This window comes from the organism of the source record quoted next, unplaced genomic scaffold (genome assembly GCF_019419815.1).
Source record: "Pyrus x bretschneideri cultivar Hongxiangsu unplaced genomic scaffold, Pyrus_bretschneideri_v1 Contig9, whole genome shotgun sequence".
NCBI lineage: Eukaryota > Viridiplantae > Streptophyta > Magnoliopsida > Rosales > Rosaceae > Pyrus > Pyrus x bretschneideri.
In genome coordinates, this window is record NW_025999831.1 from 3,930,474 (window position 1) to 3,955,622 (window position 25,149).

A 25,149-nucleotide genomic window follows, 5' to 3' on the forward strand; every position below is an offset into this window, starting at 1 on the left:
TTTTGAGGGAAAAGTATTTGGAGAATTTAGAGAATTTTGCAAGAGAGTTGAAATTGAGTTTTAGAGAAAACAAGGTGGTATTTATAGGGGTGTGGCCAACCACCTTGGGAGGAGATGGACCGGCCACTTGGATGGTTTTGTGGGTGAAGTTCATTATTTTTGTTTAATTAGCAAATTAATTGAATAATTAATCAATTAATTAGCTAATTAATATAATTAAAAAGGAATGATTTAGGGGTTACCTTGTGGAGAAGATATGATGAGGGTTGATGAAATAGGTCATAAATAACTATCTATTTGGGCATTTTTGACTTGATTGAGGAATGATTGTCCACTGCTCGCGTGTAGGAATTCTGGTGTGCTTCGAGGGTAATTTTGTCCTTTTTACCCAAAAATTCACGTGAAGTAGGGGATTAAATCAACTTCGAAGGGCAATTATTTATCCCTACAAGAAAGAGAGAAAACTATAGGATATTTGTTCCCCCTCTCCTAGCATTCTTCTTTGCTTGCCCGTGCAAAGAACTGTCTTCCGTTGATTTATTTGTCTTTTCCGCGCCACACCAATGTAAGAAAAACTTAATTCTCATTGTCTTCTTCTTGGGTGGTGTTGCCACGGGGCATTCATCGAGGTGGTACGACACGTCGGCTAGCAAAAGCCAAGAGTTGGCTTGGCATGAGCCAAGAAGGTGGTGTGGCAAGGGCCATTGCTTGTGCAGTTTGGCCTGAAGCCAAGGACTGGTTCGGCATGGGCCATGATTTGGGTTGCCTCGTTTGGGCTGCTTGCCAAAAATGAGGAAACTGCTTGAGTTTGATTTCTCAGCTGCCGTAAATGGAGCAGTCAAGGATGGAGCTGCCAAGATCAGAGCTGCTGAAGATAAAGTGTCGGATGAGCGAACTATTAAGTGCAAAGTGGCTGTTCCCCCCTGACCATTCGCTGCCTAGTTGGTTTTCAAGCATTCGATTCTTTGAGCTATGTGGCCTTCTCGCACTGGAAAGCTTACCCAGATACGTGTCAAGGAATTAGTTTACCCTCTCGCATTGGAGAGCAATTAGTTTACCCTCTCGCACTAGAGAGTAATTAGTTTACCCTCTTGCACTAAAGAGCTTACCCATATGGGTGTCAAGGAATTGGTTTACCCTCTCACACTAGAGCGAAATTAGTTTACCATCTCGCATTGGAGAGCAATTTATCCTCTCACACTGGAGAGTTTACCCATATGGGTGTCGGGGAATTGGTTTACCCTATCGCACTGGAAAGCAATTAGTTTACCCTCTCGCACTAGAGAACAATTAGTTTATCCTCTCGCACTGGAGAGCAGACCTTTTTGGGTGTCAGGGAATTGGTTTACCCTCTCACACTGGAGAACAATTAGTTTATCCTTTTGCACTATAGAGCAGACCCTTTTGGGCGTCGGGGAATTAGTTTACCCTCTCACACTGGATAACATGAAAGTCGTTGTCGTGAGTGTAGCTAAGGAAAGCTGGACTGCTGGACAACTGAAATAATCTTCATCCTACAAGGTCTTGTTTGGCGATCTGCTTAAGACTTCGAACCGCTTGTGGAACCCGTGTAAGCGTATAAGCGCAATGAGCTGCTTCTAGAATTATTGCACCATCATTAGGTGTTTCATCATGTGCCCTTTTAAGGCTTGGTTGACACGAACCACAGGGCAAAATCGGCATGGCTGGGAGCTGTAGTGCAAGATTGGCATAGTTATGAACCATAATGATAGATCAATGGCTGCTGGGAGTCGTGGAGTAAGTAGGCACGGCTGTGAAAGTAGAAATGGGGCTGGCTTGGGCCAGGTTGTGCGTAGTAGAAGGAATTGGACCACTAGGTCCGTGATGATAGGCTACTAATGATGTGCTATTTCAAATTTGAATCGTCTAGAGTGTTGAGAAAAAGGTTTGCCCCCGGTTCTTGGTAGTTAAGCTGGTGTGTCATTCTGGTATTTGTTTGCCCCTGCACGCTATTAGGCTGAGCTGTTACCTTTGTCGGAACAGAAGTAATCTTTGTATTCGACAATTTATATGGGATAGTCCCGTCTACTCGATCTTATTATTGAAAGATAACCCGCTTATGTTAGTCATGTCTTATCGAAGCACCTTGTCAGTAGCTTCGTTGCTCTGAAAATCGCGTAATTGCTCAGTCATGAGCATTTCTACTTCTTCCTGAATTTGCCTTTGTTGAGGTAGCGGAGCTTTTGGCTGCCCTCCGTCATGACCTGCTAGTCTAAGCTGCTCTTCCATGTGTTCGGCTCGTCTATGCTGCGACTGCGGTGCATATGGTATATTCCTAGCAAACGAGCAGGTAACTTGCAAACTGGTAGGTGAACTTGAGCCAGATTGAGTAACTGCTTCTCTCTGTCCCCTGTGCTGCCTACTCTGATGTAAGGCGAAGGATACTCCTTGCGTGCATGAACATTTCGCTTGGAAGGTTGTCCATGTTGATTATCGGAGTGTGGCCCCAACTGTGAGTGTATGTTCGTCTGTGGGCCTAACTGAGAGTGCATGCTTCACCACGCCCTAAGACGAGAGTATATCCTATCTCGATGGCCCAATCGAAAGTGTACACTGCCAGAATGTTTGGTTAATGACTAGTCGAATGGATGCCTGCCGGGACCCTGCTGGAGAGGTTCGTCATCTGCCCTTATCCTACTTCGGGATACCTCGTCAGGGGCATGTTGCATCTCGATGCGCTGCAAGAGCTGATTCACTAAGATCATCTGATGTGCGAGGGCGTTCATCAACTTAATAACTTGCCAAGACAAGTGTTGTTCTCCATTTAGGCTGGAAGAGCTTGGGCGGAATGCGTCTCCTTGAGTAGTGGAAGTGTTGTGGATTCTAGGTGTGAGATTTGATTTGAAATTGTCAAATCAGCAGAGAAATAGGGTGAAAATGCCCCCGGTTCAATTGTCGACCTAGAAATTTGGAGCCAGGATGGTTGAACCCGTCTTGGACTGGCTTGGGCTACTTGGGACACCAAGGTTGTAGGCTGGGCCATAGGAGTGGGCTGAGGCGTGCGTGCATGTTGGGCCTGAGCTTAGCTCGAGAACCTGCTGGGCTCGGCTTAAGAGCGCGTTGAGCTTGCGCTAACATTGGGCCAACGAGCACTGGGCTGCTTCTCTTGTCGCAGCTGCTTGGGCTTGCGCTACTGAGGTAGTGGCTCGAGCCAGCTCACGCTAGGCTTGGCTTGGCTGCCTTGCAGCGTGGGCTGCAAATTAGGTCGTGCACCAAGTGGATGAGGCTTGGGCTACTTATAAAGCTTGGGCTTGTGGCTGCCTCACTACTCGCTGCTCGCTGCTCATTGTGGGCTTGCTGCCATGAAGCTTGCCCACTCCCCACTGTCACGGTGGTCCCTGTGGCTACCATGGTGGTGGTGCTCCGTGGTGGCAAAGTTGATCCTCTTACCATTGCTTTGAGCCTCGTGGATCGTCGTGGTGAGGCTATGTCTCGTCCTCCATCATTTGATCCAGATCTTTGAATGTAGGAAGTTTCGTTCGTCGTGGTTTCCAAATTTCCCGTCATTGTATTTTTTACTCACCTCTATTCAAAGAATTAAAAAATTCTAGGAATAAGAAAGTATGAAAATTTTATGAACAAACGAGAAATGAGAAACTTTGAATGCGAGAGTCTTCTTCGAGCGTGTGAATCAAACTCTCAATGAAAGCACCAATTTGTGGATGCAAATTTCCGCATTCTTCTTCTTGGACAAAATTGCACCTACAAAACAATTAACACATTTGGTCAAGACCAATAGCCTCACACACCCACGATAAATGAGGGGCCTTTGGCTGAAGAATCGCCGATGCCAAAGTTATCATTTTGAGGGAATAGTGTTTGGAGAATTTAGAGAATTTTGCGAGAGTTGGAATTGAGTTTTGGAGAAAACAAGGTGGTATTTATAGGGGTGTAGCCGGCCACCTTGGGAGGAGATGGACCAGCCACTTGGATGGTTTTGTGGTTGAAGTTCATGATTTGTGTTTAATTAGCAAATTAATTGAATAATTAATCAATTAATTAGCTAATTAATATAATAAAAAAAATGATTTAGGGGTTACCTTGTGGAAAAGATATGATGAGGAATCGATGAAATAGGTTATAAATAAATATTTATTTGGGCACTTTTGACTTGATTGAGGATGATTATCCACTACTCGCGTGTAAGAATTCTGGTGTGTCTCGAGGGTAATTTGTTCTTTTTATCCAAAAATCCAGGTGTCACCTCTTGATTCTTCTTGATTATTTTTGGCTCCACAATGCACACATCACACCTCGTAGATCATTTTTATAAAATATTAGCCAAATTGGAAATATTTGAGACATCTTTTTTTAGTTCAAAGAAATTGACGAACACTTTATTCTTTAAGAAACAATAAAATTTTATCATGATAGTTAAATAGGCAAATCATTTCGGTTGAATTTATCAATCAAAACTTATAAAATAGACAGTTCAGATCATTGAAATTCGATATGAATTAAATGTCCCTCCTCTCAAACCAAATGGATAAAATAAGGCTTTCACGAGACTGAAGTGAAGGTATACTTTGTCTGCAAGGCCGTAGTTTATTAATTAAATCAAGCATGGCTAGTCCTACCAAACAAAACTGCAATATTTGTAATATTAGTAAATACGAATTTATAATTTAGGAAAACCATGCATATAACTATGCATGTCATCTTATACAAATACAAGTAATATCACGTTTTCTTAATTTTTATTTTAATTTGAGGATATATATGATAGAGAGACCAGCTATTTAAATTAAATTTTATAAATCATATAACATGATTGTTGATAATTAAATTATTACATAAATATTAATTAACGTAATTATTTTATGTTACAGTATATCACAAACACCTCGTACTTAATTACTAATGGAGTTTTGGCATGCTGGCCCTTTGTTTAGAAAGTCAAAAGCCTTCCATTTTGCTTTCGCTTTTTATCACTTTCTCCGAGTTTTTTGAATTCCTATTTAGACGTAAATGAGCAATTCAATTTGTAGGGGACTTGTTTTTTCATAAATTAAATGTCAAAAATATCCTTTCTTTTCGACGAAACAATAGCGGTTGCATTAGAATTTTAAGAAATGATATTTTAACATTTTGCTTTTTTCTTTGTTTAACAAAAAATCATATTTTTATAATAAAAGTCCACCATGATACTATTCATTTTACTTATTATTTTGTCATTTTCATTAAAGCTCAAAGTTTTTAAGTCATTTTCATTAATTTTTTCTTTTTTATAATTCCTATTTAGATGTAAATGAGCAATCCAATTTGTAGGGGATTTTTTTTTTCATAAATTAAATGCCAAACATACCCTTTTTTTCAATGAAACAATAGCGGTTGAATTAGAATTTTAAGAAATGATATTTTATTTGAGCTTCAAATCAAGAGGGTATTAATTCTAAGATATTGTTCACAATAAATCTCATGTTTATAGGAGATAGACCTTATATGTGCTTACAAGTATTTATGATGCTCTCCATATTACCAATTAAAACCTCAACTTCTTCAAATACCCTCAAACTAAAATGACTCTTGAATAAAAAAAATATGAAGTTTTAACAAAACACTCTCAGTACTGTTCACTTTTAACGAAAAACCACATTTTTACCTTTATCTGGTACTATTCACTACACTTTATTTGTCATTTTTCATTAAAACATTTTGTTTTTTAAACTTTTCGTTAGTTTTCCTTAAAAAATAAGCAACCTGACCAATTTAATAGCCACCACATTGGTTGATGTGTCAAAGCATGACAAGCATCAAACGAACACAACTAGCACTCAAAAGCTAAAAGAACTTTAGTCATGGCAACTTGAAATTCAATCGTTTCATAATTCGTCACATGGGCTGCAGGTTGTTTGGATAGTGCGAGCTTGGCAAGAAATGATGCTTAATTTTTGTGATGTGAGTTTTTTAATTGTTAGTGCAGCTTTTGTCGTTGTTATATGAATTATACACGCTTATTGTTCAATTATAAACAAATACAGCCTCTATTAGAGATGTACATATGTAATATATAAATATATAGGAAGCCCTTTAAGGGAAGAGATCTCTATTTTTTTTTTTTTTTTTATAAAAATGGAAACTATTTGTGGAGCCCATACAATATCATATTTTAACGATCTGAACATTCTATTTTTCAACTATGCACGTCATCTTATACAAGTAATATCACGTTTTCTTAATTTTCATTTTAATTTGAGGGTATTATATATAGACCAACTATTTAAATCAAATTTTATAAATCATATAACGTGATTGTTGATGATTAAATTATTACTTAAATATTAATTAATGTGATTATTTTCTGTTACATTATATCACAAACACCTCCTACTAAATTACTAAGGGAGTTTTGGCATGCCGGCCCTTTGTTTAGAAAGTCAAAAGCCTTACATTTTGCTTTTGCTCTGTATCACTTTCTCCGAGTTTTTTGAATTCCTATTTAGACGTAAATGAGCAATTCAATTTGTAGGGGATTTTTTTTCTTCATAAATTAAATGCCAAACATACCCTTTTTTTCGATGAAACAATAGCGGTTGCATTAGAATTTTAAGAAATGATATTTTATTTGAGCTTCAAATCAAGAGGGTATTAATTCTAAGATATTATTGAGACTAAATCTCACGTTTATAAGGGATGGATCTTATGTGTGCTTACAAGTATTTGTGATACTCTCCATATTACCAATTAAAACCTCAACTTCTTCAAATATCCCCAAACTAAAAAGACTCTTGAATAAAAAATAAGCAACCTGACCAATTTAATAGCCACCACATTGGTTAACGTGTCAAAGCACAACAAGCATCAAACGAACACAACCAGCACTCAAGCTAAAAGAACTTTAGTCATGGCAACTCGAAATTCAATCGTTTTATAATCCGTCACATGGGCTACATGTTGTTTGGATAGTGCGAACTTGGCTAAAAATGATGCTTAATTTTTGTGATGTGAGTTTTTTAATTGTTAGTGTAGCTTTTGTCATTGTTATATGAATCATACATGCTTACTATTCAATTATAAACAAATACAACCTCTATTAGATATGTACATATGTAATATATAATATATAGGAAGCCCTTTAAAGGAAGCGATCTCTATTTTTTTTTAATAAACATGGAAACTAGTTGTGGAGCTTACACCATATTGTGCTTTAACGATCCGAATTGTCTGTTTTTCAAGTTACATCTCATCGATCATTTTTGCAAAATATTAGGCAAATTAGAAATATTTGAGGTATCTAATTGAGTTTAAAGAAATTGACGAACACTTTATTTTATAAGAAACAATGAAATTTCATCGTGATAATTAAATAGGCAAATGATTTCGGATTAAATTGAATTTTTGCAAAAATGATATTTGAATTGAAATTTATAAAATAGACGGTTCGGATATTTGAAATTAGACAGTTCAAATATTTGAAATTTGACGTGAAGTGGACTCTACAACTAATCTTCATTTTTACCCAAAAATAGGAATCCCTTAGATAAAAGGTCTATATATATATATATATTTGTATGTATATATGTATGTATGTATACTATGTGGTCCAAATAATTCCGTTGTTTGCATAAAGATTTTTAAATAACCACTTGCAAATTATTTGCGTCGAATGTCGATCCAACATACCCTGCAAGTCTGCAACAACATCATGTATAATATATGATGCTAATATAATAATAAATATATGACATTATAAAAGAAATTAAAAATTATTACCGACGTAATGGACACAGATCTTTGGGGCCGGAGTTGACGCGTCTGTTGATAAGTCCAGTCAAGTCCACCTCCATGTGTACGGATTCCCACTCTTATAGAAAGTTAATGAAAAAGATTTATAAATTTTGAGATTTGACGAAAATAATAAAATAAAAAGTAAAATAAATAGTATTAGGATAGATTTTTTAGTGTAAAAATATGATTTTTCTTTAAAATAAACAATACCAAGAATTTTTTGTTAAAGTTCCCATAATCTTATTACCTCAATAATTAACACATTGATGTGTAAACCACTGTCTTAAACAATAATAATAAACCATTTAATTGCAACAAAATCCACAACCAACGCATGTTTTTATAAATAATTTATATTATGTTCCGTTTGGTAGGCTAGATGGGATTAAGTCTTGTAGGTACTTACAAGATATGACTAATAACTCATGTATAACGCTAGGTTAGATAACCCACTCCAGTGGATTCAAAACCCATCTTGTTAGTCTTGTCCATCTCAAATTTGAACACAACAAACAATGGATTAGACTCAAGTCCATTTTAATTAGTCAAAACATATTTTATCTAGCCCACCAAACGGGTGTTTGGCAGTGAGAAAATGTCCATGGTTTTGCATGGGCGAAGAAATTGTGAATGCAAATAAACTTATGTCCAATCCAACGTATGAATTAAAATTGTTGGAATTTGACTCCTTCAAATATGAGACCTACCTGTGTATGATTCAGAAGGAAACTGTATAGAGAGCTTTGTCCCTTGACATGGTTTGATACCTTCATCACAATCCCTCTCCCAAGATGATAGAACATGATGAATCCGTTAAAATGACAATTATTGTTTTTGTTTTAGTGTTTATCAAGTTTAATAGTAGCGTAAATAATCAAGAATGATATTGTAATGTTCAATATCCCACTCATAAAACTGTACTTTGTAAATGAGATTCTAAGCATACATCATTATCATTTGATTTTATTTTATATAAAGAGAAAATTGTAGCATTGGTCTCTCAACTTCAATTCAGTTGAAGTAATGATCATTCAACTAAAAATCCAAGACTATTGGTCCTTTAACTCATCAAAACGTGCATATATGATCATTTTTGTCAACTCTGTTAGAATTCCATCAAAATGACTCATGTTGGAAGAACTATCACTACAATTGCATTAAAGTTGAGCCACCATTGCTCCACTTGGATTAAAGTTGCAAGGTCATTGCTACAATTTTTTTTCATTTCGCTTTTCATATTCGCCCCTTGATTCAGCCTCATGTGAGTGACATATGACTATTATGACAAGAGTTCTAATGGAGTTGATGAAAATGATCATAGCTGCATGTTTTGATGAGTTAAAGGACATATGGTCATGAATTTTTTGTTGAAAGAATATTACTCCAAATAGGTTAAAGTTGGCGGATCATTACTACAATTTCCTCTTAAATAAACGTTATAGTACATTAGAGCAACTTATATAATTTTTGTACACATTTTTATATTATTAGCACCGAACGCAGAAGTGATAAAACATGCATATCGTTTAATTCATACTTGTTCATATATTAGTTGCTATTTTTTGTTTTGGATTAAAGTAACAACAGAAAAATCACACAACATCGTTTAAGAACATTTTAATTCCAAACAAGGGCACAAATCCATTTACTAGATTCCTAAATTTCTATCTCTCATCAAACAGCCAACATTTGGCGTTGGTGACCCCAAATTCTCAAAACCCTAAAATGTAACCGTGATTCCAATCTAAAATCCAAGCCCTAGGTTGTGTCCGCTCTGTCACCGTCGCTTATGGACCGTCCAATCCAAACGCGTAACCTCCTGGCCTCCACACAAAGAAGAAGAAAACTGACCTTTGATTCACCGTCTGGTCCGTTAGTGAAAATTTTGAGGGTCCCACGCGGCAAGTGATAAACGTTTAAATTAGGGATTTGAATAATTTCTAAAGCCCAAGAAGAGGATCTTTCTGAGCAATGCACATGGATCGTTGAATTTTCATACAATAATTATAATTTTATAACTTTAAAAAGACTTATTTTTTGTAATTCAACATTCCACATATGTTGGTCAGATGATCCTCTCCGGAGGGGATCCAAACGTTTAAATGAGGAGACCATTTAGAAGTTGTGAACCGCATGCACAAGGACTCCACTTTCAAACCCAAGGGTATCAAATTTAGTAAACATTCTCAATATTACAGTTTCTGCCACCGCTCTGGATGTTTATTTAATTATTTTTAGGGTTAAGAAACCTTTCGATCATTGTGTCTTTAATTTAGTCAATTTCGGAAACTTCAAGTTAAATATTGATGAAATTATTTATTTACTAAGAAAAAATTAATAATATTATATATTATTTATTTTTTGTCAAAAAATGAATTTGTTAAATTAGAAGTTATATTAAAAAGATGACGAAATTCGAATCCACATCAAAATGCAACAACAATATTTATTTTCATTACTTTGATAGAGAGCCATTTGCTAAATTAAAGATATTTATTAAAAAATTGCATTTCAACAAATAAAAAATAAAAAAATGAACCCCAAGCCGTGGCCGTTCCTCTTCTCCTCCCGCCATTCCCTCCACGAACCCCGCATCGCCTCCGTGCCGTCGAATTGCAGTTGCGACATAGAAATTGACAAATATCCATTTCGTAAATCTAAATCAACTTATAATTTCAATTAGATAAGTTTCCAGCAATTAGAAGGTGGGGAAGGTGGGCCCGAGGTTTTTCATCGTATTTTCTTTTCTTAATTTTATTGTTAAACTAATTTTTTAATATTACATGAATATTTTAATACATTTTAACATAAAGTTAAATGAAGTTAAATAATTTATGGAAAACTAACAAAAAAAATCCAATAAAACTTTCCTTTTAATCATCAGGACAAAATTTTGCAAAAATGCCAATCCTGCCCTTTACACATATAGACAAGATTGCTTAAGCAATGTTCACAACAAAGTTCACATAACTTCACTAAGGAAAACATCCAAAAGAAGAGAAAAGAAGGCTGACACTTTCAGATTACATTGGAATACAAAAACCAAGGTGGCAAATATTGTAACAACCAAGATAACATGGATTCACTTGACCTTCATTAAAGCAAAGACAAGTCAGCTAGATTCCAGAAACAGTGATGACAGCTTTCAGAAACAGTGTGCTGTCATTACTCAAAAAAGTTGTAAATAGATGAAAAATTATTTTGTTGTTTTAGGAATTAGGTTTTGTATATAAGGGAGTTTTTGCTCCCATGGAGAACACACCTCTAGCTCAACATCTCTCAACACCTCGCAACTTCTCAATACATCTCAACATCTCAACACCCTACTCCCACCATCTTCATTAGGGGTGGTTCGGTATGGGATACCATACCGAAACTAGTATCCCGAATCCCAAACCGAAATTTTTCGGGACGGTAATTTGAAGACCAATCCCAAACCAAATTTTCGAGAATCCCAAATTTCGAGAATCCCGAAATATTTTCGGGATTTTGGGACAAATCGGGAATCCCAAATTGAAATATGAAATTATGAATTGTTCTTCAAATATATAATTCAAGAACACATTTATGAACTAGGAATTTCATTTCATTCACACTACCATTTAATTGAACACTGGCATGCTTGACTCTTTTTATCATAGTCAAAATTCAAATTAATTAAACTCTTTTTGCAATCTGTTGAGAGACAAAAGAATCAAGTCTTCTGAAATCATCAGTCATGGCAGCAACAATAATAAAATCCACATGAATATCAAACAAAACATGAAAAATATGCAAGGTGTAGGGTATTCTAGGTTGCTGAGCATGAATTAGAAACTACTAGCATCAATTATAAAAGAATAATATATATATATAAATGTATAAATATATATAATAATTAATATTATATATTTTCGGTTTGGTATGGGATTCCCGAAATATCGAGAAGCCAATCCCAAATCCCATACCGAAATTTTGGGATTGGTTCGGGATAGCATCCCGAAAATTTCGGGAATTTCGGTTTGGGAAATTTTTTGTTTGGGATCGGGATTTTTTCGGTTCGGTTCGGGATTTTCGGGAATTTTTTCCACCCCTAATCTTCATAGTCACAAGCAGCCATAGTCTTCATAGCATCCTTGTAAACACTTTCTTGTAAACAATTATCTTTGTAAACATTTTATGTATCAATAAAAGTTCAAGTGTACATATTCAAGTAATCTCCAAGTCTTAAGTGAGTTTTCTTTTCTTTCTTTAGTGTTTTTGTTTAATTAAGACTTCTAGTCCAAAACAGGGAAACACTATTGTAGTTATATTATTAACCTGTTAAACTGACGATCATACTTTGTTCCAGCACTCTGTTATAGTTGAATGCTTGCCATACAAATAACTGGACATTAACCAGGGTACCTCTGAGTTCAGCCGTTAAGGCCTTATACTTGTACTGTGAGTGGCCCTCATGCTGAAGCATGTCGAGTTCCATGTGCAAGGTTTTATGTCTAGTTGTTATAATGGCCATTCGACTATTTAACCGAGCTTGCTGTGCGAATTTGGTATTAGAGCCAAGTTTAGTATTTTAATAGTATAATTATAATAGTAAAGTACCTTGAGGATGGAAGTCATTGATACAACTGATATCACATTTGTTTATTTTGTATGAAAAATAGATATTATTGTTCTTGTAGACCTTTTCAACCACAACCACCAGGTATTTATTGTCCCAGACACCCCACTATAAATAACATAAAGAAAAGATTAGCCTACATGTCCAAAAGAATTAGCAGGACTTTGAAGAAGCAAAAGTTTTATCTTGGTTATCTTGAACATCCTTCATTTATTCGTAAATATAATAACACAGAAGTGCAGCATAAAGTTTTAGAAGCAGAAAAAGCAACATATCAAACTTTAGAGACCTTGAGAGAAGAAAGAGAGTTTCTAAGAAACCAGTTAGCCGTGACTTTAGAGAAAGGTAGACTGTAGTTTATGATAGATTATCTTAATTTAGAAATTAGTGAGCCTCAGAAAAGAAAATTAGCCTTAGACCAAAATAGTTTAATTTGTTATTTTCCATTGAAAAAGCATAATCATATTTTGCATAGTGAATAAAATCCACAAGCCAATAGTATTGTAGATCTTATTATTAGTCAAGCAGAAAATATAAAATTAGACAATAATAAGCATAATCATTTGTTAAACATGTGACATCCCACATCGCCCAGGGGTGATCCTTATATGTATATTCTCATCCCTACCTAGCACGAGGCCTTTTGGGAGCTCACTGGCTTCGGGTTCCATGGGAACTCCGAAGTTAAGCGAGTAGCGCGCGAGAGCATTCCCAGGATGGGTGACCCATCGGGAAGTTCTCGTGTGAGTTCCCAAAAACAAAACCGTGAGGGCGTGGTCGGGGCCCAAAGCGGACAATATCGTGCTACGGTGGTGGAGCGGGCCCGGGAAGTGATCCACCCTGGGTCGGGATGTGACAAAACAGTTGTTAGAATATTTTCAGAAAAATTCCATAAAAATAATTAGACAAAATTTAGACTATATTACATCCTAATTAGAAGATAATAATAAAAATATTCCAAGGTTTCCTAGCAAAAGAGAGATAAAAGAGCTTGTTGACCTCATAGGTAGTAAGATGAAGCAAGTAGAACTTAGATCGTTAGAAATAGTTGAGCAGCTAAAATTAGAAATTCAAAAAATTCAATTAGTACAAAAAGAGTTGAGTGAACAAGTAAATAAGTTACATAATAAAATAGATAAATTATTAGTTTAATGACCTCTTCTAGAACTAGCAGAAAATATATCCAAGCTTTGAAAGAAATTAGTAAGTTAGATAAAAAAACCAATAGGTTTAATAGATTTTTCAACACAAGTAGCTAGTAGTAATATTCCCATTAGGCAAAATAATTTAATTATTCAATTAGTTTTAAGTTTGGTTGAAAAATTAGATCAAGTTGAAGAACAAATAGTAGAAATAAACCAAGTCTTACATAACTCATCTTCATCACTTCCACCATCTTTGCTAGATAAATTAGAAAATTTAACTTTACGTGAAAATAGTAATATTATAAGACCTAACCTAAATCCCTTTGATAATAGAAAATCCAACTCTTTAGGAAAAAAGGAAAAGAAGTAGTTAGAGCTGAAGATATTTATCCAAATGAAGAAGAAGCACAAGAATTTATTCAAAGAGGTTTTGAGAGAACACAGAAAAATAAATATAATTTGTATCAATTAGGTTTATTTGAAAATAGAAGCAATGTTTTAGAGAGATCTTAGTATCTGATTATTTCCTCTTATTTTTCTTTTGGGGTAGATTTTCTAGGAGTAATTTAAACAAATTTTGGAGTTGTATTAGACCGTCTTATTCCAATTATCAAATAGACTATAAGATTTCCTCACATTCTTGTTCTAGGGTTTTATTGTCGAATAATTGCTACTATAATTTTATTTTCGCCGCCTTAAGTTGACATGTGTTGTTTATAGTAAATTAAGTTTTCTTTAAAGTTTTTAATATATGCATCTATCGACAATTTTTAAATTTTGTTCATCATTCTAAACCGTACTCATTGTAACATATATAATATACTAGCATTGACACATACAAGTTATTTGATGAGTGAATTCAGTAGACAAATCTAACACTAACATGAAATGTGTTTGGTAAAAAAAAAAAAAAAAGTTATTCTTTTTTAAACTGCTGTCAATGAAAGTAGAAAAGAATAGAAAAGTAAAAGCATAGTTTACCATGCTTCTAAAATAGTGTTTTTTTTTTTCAATCCATAGTAGTCAATGCTCATTTAATAAATTTTTAAATAGCAAGTATACCTCTACATGTTTTACAAAATTACAATATTTGCCCCGACATTATTGTTTTTGACAATTATTATATCACATTAGATACTATATTCTTTTTAGTCATTTAATATATTTAAGGAACTTTCATGAAAAGTATTTGGACTAAGTTTATCTTAATAAAAAACCATGTTATAACTTTATTTAATGAAAAAGACTTAAATTTTAATGAAAAAGACATAATTTTAATATTAAAAAAAAACTGATGCGCGGACCCGCGCCCCCCTCGCACAAACTGTTTTTGAAACTTACTACACCTTTTATGAAATTTAATGGTATTACACTGTTAATGAAACTTACTACACTATTTATGAAACTTAACGGTACTACATTATTTATGAAACTTAACGGTACGACATTATTTATGAAACTTAACGGTACTACATTGTTTATGAAACTTAATAGTAGATACTTGTCCCAGATTTTCAAGTTCTTTCACCAGAATGCAATAAAAAGATAAAAATAAAAAATAAAAAACATGATAGAGATCAACGTCCACGTTGCTAAACTCATGCATGGTTAATAGCTCAATACCATTACTAGAAAAATGGGTGATGAGTCCAAGGATGTTGTCAATGATGTTGCCCCACCCGTACCCCCCAACCATCCTAACCCACACCTGACCGACTCTTTCCTAACCATATTGTCCCAGATGTGGTTCTGAATCGAATGAAACCCACTTCAATTTGAAATTTGGGTAAATTACATTCTACCTCCTCATGTTTTGGTGCAATTGCAACCTCATACAACATCTTTAAAACATTTCAATTTCATACATTTACTAATATTTTATTTCAATTTCATGCAACAGTTACAAAGTCTGTTAAATTAACCGTTAAGTGATGATATGGCAAATATGGGGTCCTCATTTGTGCTGACGTGGCTGACGCATTTGTGCCACGTGGCTAAACACTTAATAAAAAATTTAGAATATTAAAATAATTAATTATAAAAAATAAAAAATAAAAAAACGCCGAAAAAAACCCTTCGTCTTCCCCACCCAAGCCCACCCCTTCTCCCATACCCTACCCACCCCTTCCCCCATTAATTCTACACCTCCATCTAACCCAAAATTCCAAATTCCTGACTAGGGTTCTTGTGGACGCCCTTGTCGACAAGAACCAGAACCCCAATGAGACCTGGACGAATGAATTTGCACTGGTCAGACAAATCGGAACCCCAACAAGAGCGCTGCTGTGCACAGAACTCTCGGCTGCCTTCAAGAATTTGATGGAGGTGGAGCGCAGAAGTCTCGCATCGACATTACGGTTGAACCTCGATGTCGCCGTTGCCTGATTTGGACCAACCAGCTCGACCCGTAACTCGAAGAACTCAAATTTGAACCCAATTCCACCTAGATCCAAACCCTTTACTAACCCATGCGCGAATTGAAGAAAGTCTTCTTTGTGTGAGTAATTTTTTGCAAATTTTGGGTATGAGGAGTTCAGAATTAATGGGGGAAGGGGTGGGTGATGGGGGATGAGAGATGGGGGTGGGCTTGGGTAGGGAAGACGAAGGGGATTTTTGGTGTTTATTATTTTTTATTTTTTATTTTTTATTTTTATAACTTTTCTTTAATTAATTATTTTAACATTCTAAATTTTTTTTATTAAGTGTTTAGCCATGTGGCACAAATGTGGCAGCCATGTCAGTATAAATGAGGACCCGATATTTTCCATGTCCTCACTTAACGGTTAATTTAATAGACTTTGTAAAGGTTGTATGAAATTGAAATAAAATAATAGTAAATGTATGAAATTGAAATGTTTTAAAGATGTTGTATGAGGTTGCAATTGCACCAAAACATGAGGGGGGTAAAAATGTAATTTACCCTTGAAATTTTAATTTTAGAGGAATAAAATATGCTTGAATTATGTCAAAAGGTTATGCAACTGAAGAATTGGTTGGATGCTCTTTCCTTTAGTAAGTTTTTTTTTTTGTTTTTTGTTTTTTTGTTTTCTTTCTCTTGTCCTTATCATTAAATAAAATTATATGATGTTTTTTTTGTTAAAACTCAAAGTTTTAAAACCCTTTTTATTAGTTTTTCTTATATTCAAAGCAATTTACATAAAAGTTTACTAAACACTCAAACATTGTTTTTTTTATTATTTTTATTATTAAAAGCACTTTTATAAAAAAAAAAAAAAAAAGGTTTACCCAACACTTAACAACTTTATTTTACACTTATTTATTCTCATAGCACAATAGAAGTAGTTAAAAAAAAAACAGCGATACCAAACTAGCCCTTAATTGTACATAAGATCCATAAAAAAGAAGATTCGGAGAAAGGGAAGTAAAGAGATTTTTTTCCGGCTAACTTGAGTGTTAAGATAGCATTTTCCTAATTAGGCCACTAATGCCTAGGTATAAGCCAGAACACATCAAAAGACACACACAACCTCTTTCTTTCCGACACACGTTCCATACAAATTCAAACACAATTTGCCTCTCAAATTCAAGATTGTTGATTTTGTTCAACATCCGCATCCAATTGATTTCTTTTCATAACACAGGCAAGAGGTAAGATTTTTTAAAAAAATTCTTTTATGGGTAATGTTACGGAAAATAAAATTTTAAACCTAATTTGCAGACTAAATGACGTGTCACTAATAAAAATTAAACACGTTAATCAATGCTTAAGTAATAATTCAATCATCAACAACTATATTATTTGATTTACAAATTTAATCTCTCTAATATTATCCTTTTCTTATTATTAAGGAGAAGGATTCGAAACAATAATTAAAGAATATAGAGTTTTCAAAACACATGAATGAAAGTTCAACATCCTGTCCACAAAAAAATTGAACCACATGCAATCACAAGGTAAGATTAACTCACAAAATATGTACTTTTTTAGAGTGCAAAGGGCAACCCCCAACAATCAGGCCACAAAACACGGTAAAGAAGGTCGGTGTTTTAAACTTTTAATTTAATTAATTAATTCCTTTACCTCTTTACTCTCTCCGACCTCCACGCGTCAAAAGCAGCAGGAAGTTATATTAATCGATCCGTACTACGTGTACCACTGTCAAGAGAATATTTGGCACTCTTGTAATTACTCCCAAATCATAAGGTCAAAGTCGTTAATGCCAAAAAGATCAAATTTTATAAATCAAATAATGTAATTTTGTAAATAATTGATATATATATTTTTTCTTTACAGATAATTGAATTATTATTTAAATATCGAATAGTATTTTTAGTTTTTTACTAATAACATATTATTTAAATAAATTTTATTTAAAAATTTGATGTTATAGCGTTACCGTTAAATATCCTAACATGCCTGCCATTGTTCTCAAACAGAGTCACCTCCACTGTTCCTCTCTCGAATTATAGTGTTATTCACTTGACGGTTCTCGCACAACCCAAACTCTCTTTCCTCTCTTTTTCTCTCTAGAAGCAGCACCAGTTCATCCATTCTTTCTCTCTCCAAAGTGCCAAACTCTCCCACTTTCGCACATCTTCCTCCACATTCCACAAAAAAGCAAACACAACCACCGCATCCATGGCAGAGGTCACGAAGCAGCAGCACCTCCCCATCAAGGGCGGAACTCTGATCTCGGACGTCAACAGTCTCTTCTCTATCCTCAACACCAGAAACACCGTGGCTTTTGCATATGGCATCATGTTTGCTTTCATCGCCTTGACTGTTTTCATGACCTTCAATCCCTCCGCGAACTACACTTCTCCATATTTTGCAAGCATTATCACTACTTCAAATTCTACTACTTCCACTTCTGGTTCGAGCAATTCACTTTTCTCCTTCTTCTTCCCCAATGGTACTTCTTCATCTCCGCCGCAGCAAGATCGAACCGTTTTTTCTCCTCCGCCGCAAACAGAGCTGTCTAGATCTGCTAACACCACCGCCGCCCCCGCAGCATCTGCCACTGTGAATAAACAACCCACTATTTTGAACCCGAATCAGACCTCAAACGTCCAGCCAATACCTCTAGTCACACCCAAGAATAGTACTACTTCACCTGAACCGACAACCCGTTTGAAAAACCAGACCGACAACACTCACAATTCTGAGAATGCCACAGTTTTTACAGCCAATCAGACCGGAACCACCGCCCCAAAAACCCCGGTGGCGGCCGGGAATGGAAGCGCCGATCCGGCACCGAATTCGATTTCCGCGAACAAGAGTGTTGCAGAGAAGGGTGTAGAGAAGAATTTAACTGCTCCCCTGTTGAAAAAACAGAGCAATGAAACGAATTCCGGCGTGCCGGCGGAGCAGGGGAAGCAGGGGAGTGATGATTTGGTGAAGTCTTTGATGAATTGTGATATGCTACATGGAGAGTGGGTGAAGGACGATTCGTATCCGCTATACAAACCTGGGTCTTGTCCTCTGATCGATGAACAGTTCAATTGTATTCTCAATGGCAGACCTGATAAGGATTACCAAAAATTCAAATGGAAGCCCAAGGATTGCACTTTACCAAGGTATGTGATCAAATTGTAAATTTACTTGTTGGAAGTTTAATAAATTCTTTTTTTTGGGTACCATTTTTATGTGAATAATATTGTACTTGGATTGGCTTTTGATCTACTTAGATGCTTATTGGGTTATTGGGTTTTGATTAATCAAAGTTCATGTTGATCTGTTGTCGATTTTCAGTTTTAGATATTAGAATTTTGCTTCTGTTTTTGGCATTGTTTCAAGTTTCTGAAACTGGGAATTTTCGGCTTTCGATATCGGAATTTTAGGCCTTAGTTCTAGTCTCGTAAGATATTTTGATTAAGAAAGTTAGGGTTTTTCTCTGTATATCGGTTGAAAATGATCCGTGACTAAATCTTTGGGTTTTGCTTGACGAAGACATGTTAATATGAAATGGGTTTTATGACCAGGTTGGATGGAAGTCATATGTTGGAGTTGTTGAGAGGAAAGCGCCTGGTATTCGTTGGTGATTCTCTGAATAGGAATATGTGGGAGTCTCTGGTTTGCATCCTTAGAAACTCGGTGAAAGATAAGAGCAAGGTTTTTGAAGCCAATGGGAGAACCCATTTTCGTGGGGAAGCTTCGTATTCCTTCATATTCAAAGTAGGTTAATTCGATTAATCAATTCTTCAACTTATTCTTATATTGGGTTGAGGCAACACTTCATCTATTTGTTGAAACTTATGTGCTATTCTTGTTTAAATTGAATGGATTGGCAGGACTATAACTGCACGGTGGAGTTCTTCGTGTCTCCCTTCTTAGTTCGAGAATGGGAAATGCCGGAGAAAGATGGATCAAAGAGAGAAACACTTCGTCTTGACTTAGTAGGGAGATCTTCCGATCTATATAAAGATGCTGATATCGTCATCTTCAACACCGGACACTGGTGGACTCATGAGAAAACATCCAAAGGGTAAGTTTATTACCATCTTAATTCAAATAATATCTAGGTTTGTAGTGTAGACTCTGGCCATTGGAACTAAAATAGCATAAAATTTGCAGGAAAGACTATTACCAAGAAGGTAGCCATGTCTATGGTGAATTGAATGTTCTTGAGGCGTTTCGGAAAGCTTTAACTACGTGGGCAAGATGGGTTGATGCCAAGGTTGATCCGAAGAAAAGTATTGTCTTCTTTCGGGGCTATTCTGCTTCCCATTTCAGGTAAACTTGAAGTAATCATAGTTTAACCTAGATAGTGATAATGCATTGCATTATAAGTTTCCCTGCTTATTTGTGTGCCGATGCTCATGATATTGCATCAACATTATGGCCTTTGAATTACCAATTGAGAAGTAAAGAAATGAACATGAATATGTTCATTGCTGTTTCCTTCAGAATATGGTCAAAATTAAGCAACTCTTATGTACATGAAAATAATTGAGATTTGTATTTATTTTTCCTCCGACAGTGGTGGGCAGTGGAATTCTGGTGGCCAATGCGACAGTGAGACAGTTCCCATCTTCAATGAGGAGTATCTGAGACCGTACCCGCCCAAGATGCTGGTACTGGAGAAGGTGTTGAGAAACATGAAAAGCCATGTCACATATCTCAATATCACAAGAATGACAGATTTCCGGAAGGATGGTCACCCGTCAATCTACCGGAAGCAAAAACTGTCCAAGGAAGAAAGGACATCACCTAAGAGCTTCCAGGACTGCAGCCATTGGTGCCTTCCTGGTGTTCCTGACGCATGGAATGAGGTTCTCTACGCCGAGCTACTAGTAAAGCTGTACCAAAATAAGCAGCAGCAACTGCAACAGCAGAAGAAGAGAGCATAGGTAAAATGTCACACTAAACTTAAAGGGCCACATTCATTCATACTCAAACATTGAGTGATCTAAATCACAGTGAGCAGTATACTCTCTTTTTTCCTGCCCTTTTTTCAACATTATCGATGTAAAGCATCGAAGCAAAGATCCGACGAAGAGTAACTTATTCTACAAGTTATGTGATCAAAATGCATAAACTTATTTGTTTATATGAATGAAGAGAGCAAGGGGAAGAGTGAAAAGAGCGTAGGGAGTTATTTTAGCCAGTGATGCAATTTTCACTTGTAAATTTCTTTCTTATTAGCCCAAAAAATCACAGGCTTGTAGAATTGTAAATTTCTATCCTCTATTAATTATTTAATTTGTTTAGTTTCTGTTAAGTCTTGCTTATTCTTTCAATATCTTTCTAAATAACCTGCGAAATGATAACCGAACACCATTTTTTTTTCCCATGCACGCTCCATTTCCTATTTGATCTTGTTCGTTGTTTTTGTTTAATTTCTTCCAGTTCTTTATAACTTTAGCATATCCGTGATGGATCTGTGATTGTTTGTACCTTAAAGTTGCAGGCTGTTTACTGCTCTTGATGAGGACATACTGATGATAATAGAATTAATCTGGTAATACATTGTTAAATAGTTGATTAGGAGGTTTATGGCCAAGAACTTTTTCAAACGTGTCACGTGGGATGCGTGGCCATAAGTCAAAAGTTAGGCAGTTCAGGTTTCATGTTTGAATATAATTTCTTAGCGGTTGACACGTGTAATTGTACTATAGCTACCATTGACCACCGGTGTGAGCGGCAAATTGTTTGGCTTCAAGAAATGTTAAACCATAATTTTCATCCTAATTAATGTGATTAAGGATTTGTTTGGATGTGCTTTTAAAATGACTGAAAGCGTTTTTAGAGAAAATGTTTTTGGGTTCCAAAAGTACTTTAAGTGCTTTTTACAAGAAGCTCTAGTTGTGCACTTCTTCCAAGAAGCACTTTAGGTGATTTTCTAAGATTTACTACTATTTTTACTAAAGACTGTTTTCAAAAATATTTTCACAAAAGGTGTTTTCAGTCATTTTAAAAGCACATCCAAACAACCTTAATTTTATATTAACACAACGGCCATGGTGGCTTAGTATATCATGCCCAACTGTGGGGTTCCTTGGGGTACTGTTTGGTACACAGACAGGACGGAACGAAGGTTTCGTGTTATGTTTGGTATGCGCAGGATGGAACAAGACGGTTGTTCCGTTCTGTGTTTAGTAAGCGCATGGCGAATGGAACAAAAAGATTAAATGACTAACTTACCTCTGTTCCATCTGTTGTTTGGTGCAATATTTATGTGATGGGATGAGACGGGTCAAATTTTCAGTCGTTCATATTTGAACACATATGCTTATCTATGATATATTTTTTACACTAGCGAATATCAATTCTTTTTTGTCATTTTATTAATAGTTTTGCTTGCAGACCTATTTAATTGAGCTATTCTAAGGGAATAAAGAGAGGGAGACCAGTGGCAATAAGAGAGAGAGAAGAGAGATTTAATTGTGAGGTATGTGTTGTATCATCTCATTGTGCCTTTATTTATAGGAGTAAGATAGGTAAAATCCTTACCCTTACAACTCTTAATAGATAATCAGCTCCTAATAAGAATATAAGAGATATTCTTAGATCCACTAGAATTTACACAATCATATTCATATACTAAATATGACTGCAACACTCCCTCTTGAGTGTGTAAATACTCAAACAATCATCGCATCAGATCTTCAGCAGATAAGGTAGAACAATTGATGAAGTCGATGACACAAAACCTTAAGAAAGTATGCATTTGTAGTAAAACTCACAAAACCTTGCTATGGTAAAATCTAAGATGAGAAAAAAACTCATAGATTAAGGAGAAAAGTTAGAAGTATGCATAATGTCTAAAACAAATGTCAAACAGGACAAAAGTAGTGAACTCAACGGAATATGATCATCCCAGGGTGGGTGCCTCATAAAACCTCGTTAGGTAGAAAAAACCCAGCGGGGAAAAATGCTCCTAATCGTAGGAAAAAAAGTACATTAAGATCAAGTGAGTATGTTTGAGGATACTCTCCCTGAGTTAGACATAACTTCCAAATAAGAGAACTATAAGTAATTCAATTAAGATAATTTACACATACAGATTCCTTCGACTAGCTTCTGAAAAGTAGACTTGGGATATGACTTGGTGAAGAGATCGGCCAGGTTGTCCTGGGAACGGATTTGCTTGACTGTAATGTTTTGATGCTGTTGTTGCTGGTGAGAGTAAAAGAATTTTGGCGCTATATGCTTGGTGTTGTCTCCCTTGATGTATCCCTTATTTAACTGCTCGATACATGCTGCATTGTCTTCAAAGATCGTTGTACGAAAGTCAACGACGGAAGTAAGACTACTAGTGTTTCGAATATGTTCCATAACTGCTCTCAACCAAAAGCACTCATGTGATGCTTCATGCATGGCGAGAATCTCAATATGGTTCGAAGAAGTTGCAACTAGCGTTTGCTTGGTAGACCTCCAAGATATAGCGGTGTTTCCAACAGTAAAGACATAGCCCGTTTGAGAACGTTCCATATGTGAGTTAGACAGATATCCAGCATTTGTGTAACCAATAAGGCATGAATCAATTCGAGGACCGAGAGGGCGACAGCTCTTCTCGAGGATTCGTGGGTGTACAACGAGCCCAAATCTGTTGTACATTTGAGGTAGTGGAAAATGTCTTCAACACCATTCTAGTGTCTGCGTGTAGGTGCATTGCTGTATCTAGCCATAAGATTAACAGCGAATGAGATGTCGGGTCTAGTGCATTGAGCCAAGTACAATAAAGCCCCAATTGCACTTAGGTATGAAACTTCAGGCTCCAAAATCTTTTCCTCATCCTCCTTAGGACGGAAGGGATCTCGTTTATCATCTAGAATCCGGACGACCATAAGAGTACTTGAAGGCTTTGCTTTATCCTTATTAAAATGACGCAACACATTCTGGGTGTAGTTCAATTGATGTACTAGAATTCCATCTGAGCAATGCTCGATCTCTAGGCCAAGGTAATATAGAGTTTTCCCAAGATTTTTCATCTTAAATTTCGATTTCCAGTGCGCGGCAATTTCCTCAAGCTTCACAGAAGTTTCGATGAGGTTCATGTCGTCGACATAAACTGCAACGATTGTAAATCCATAATGTGACTTCTTTATGAATACGCATGGGCATAATTTGTTGTTCATAAACCCTGACTTGTCAAATATTCACTCAGACGGTTATACCACATCCACCAAGATTATTTTAATCCGTAGAGTGAACTCCTCAATCTAATCGAGAGAGTGTTCTGTGGTCTAGAACTATTTGAACCAATTAATGGAAGTCCTTCTAGAATTTTCACGTAGATTTCCGTATCTAGATCCCCATAGAGACACGTGGTTACCACGTCCATAAGTTGCATATTCAATTTTTCGGAAACTACCAAACTAATTAGGTAGCGGAACGTTATGACGTCAATTACGAGGAATACGTCTCCTCGTAATCAATCCCAAGGCATTGAGAGAAGCCTTACTCTACGAGGTGTGCTTTGTATCGCACTATTTCATTTTTCTCATTACGCTTCCTCACAAAAACTCACTTGTAGCCCACGGGCTTCACATGTGGTGGAATAGAAGCTACATACCAAAACATCTTGTGTTTCACACGCAAATCGAGTTCGACCTGGATTGCTTGTTTCTAGTTTGACCAATCTGTTTTACGTCAACATTCATCAATGAAACGTGGTTTAATGTCATCGCTAAGCATGATGTCAGTAGCTACTATGTATGCAAATGCATCATCGACAATCATCTCGTTTTGATTCCAAACTTCATCCAATACTGCGTAGTGGACCGAAATTTTGCGATTCTCGGGAGGTCGGGTTGTCTCGTCTAAGACATCACCGTAATCTAGAATAATCTCATGCGTTGGAACATATGAATGAGCGATGGTCCGATTCAAACTAAGGTTACTAGTTGGTGCCAATTTCTTCTTCCGGGGTTATGAATCATTTGAATCAAGGGGTCTGCCATGCTTTAGGGTCGGAGCAGATGATTAGCTAGCCGTTAATATACCAGGCTGCGTGGAAGGTGATGCCTCCTCACCTTTCGAGACGGTCTGGCCTTCCCAGGCGGTGTTACGACATATGCAGGGTACATCTATCCTTGCAGGTACGTTTACAACAGGTATATGTGATCTTGTAACTTTAGTTAGATCAGTAAAAGTATCCGACATGCTTTTGAGCAATGCTTTGAAGATCTATAATTCGTCGCACCTCACTTTCAGACTGGGTAGTACGGGGATCGAAATGAGACATAGTG

At 36.0% G+C, this 25,149-nt stretch overlaps 1 protein-coding gene across 1 annotated transcript; it reads left to right on the forward strand.

Annotated features, from left to right (window-relative positions):
• Positions 1-17,916: 17,916 nt before the first annotated feature.
• Positions 17,917-21,176, forward strand: LOC125473567 (protein trichome birefringence-like). The gene is made up of 5 exons (XM_048576602.1): positions 17,917-19,032; positions 19,438-19,630; positions 19,747-19,940; positions 20,030-20,188; positions 20,436-21,176. Exons 1-5 carry the CDS (start codon positions 18,095-18,097, stop codon positions 20,803-20,805), a joined length of 1,854 nt encoding a protein of 617 aa, XP_048432559.1. The 5' UTR covers positions 17,917-18,094; the 3' UTR covers positions 20,806-21,176.
• The last annotated feature ends 3,973 nt before the right edge of the window (positions 21,177-25,149 follow it).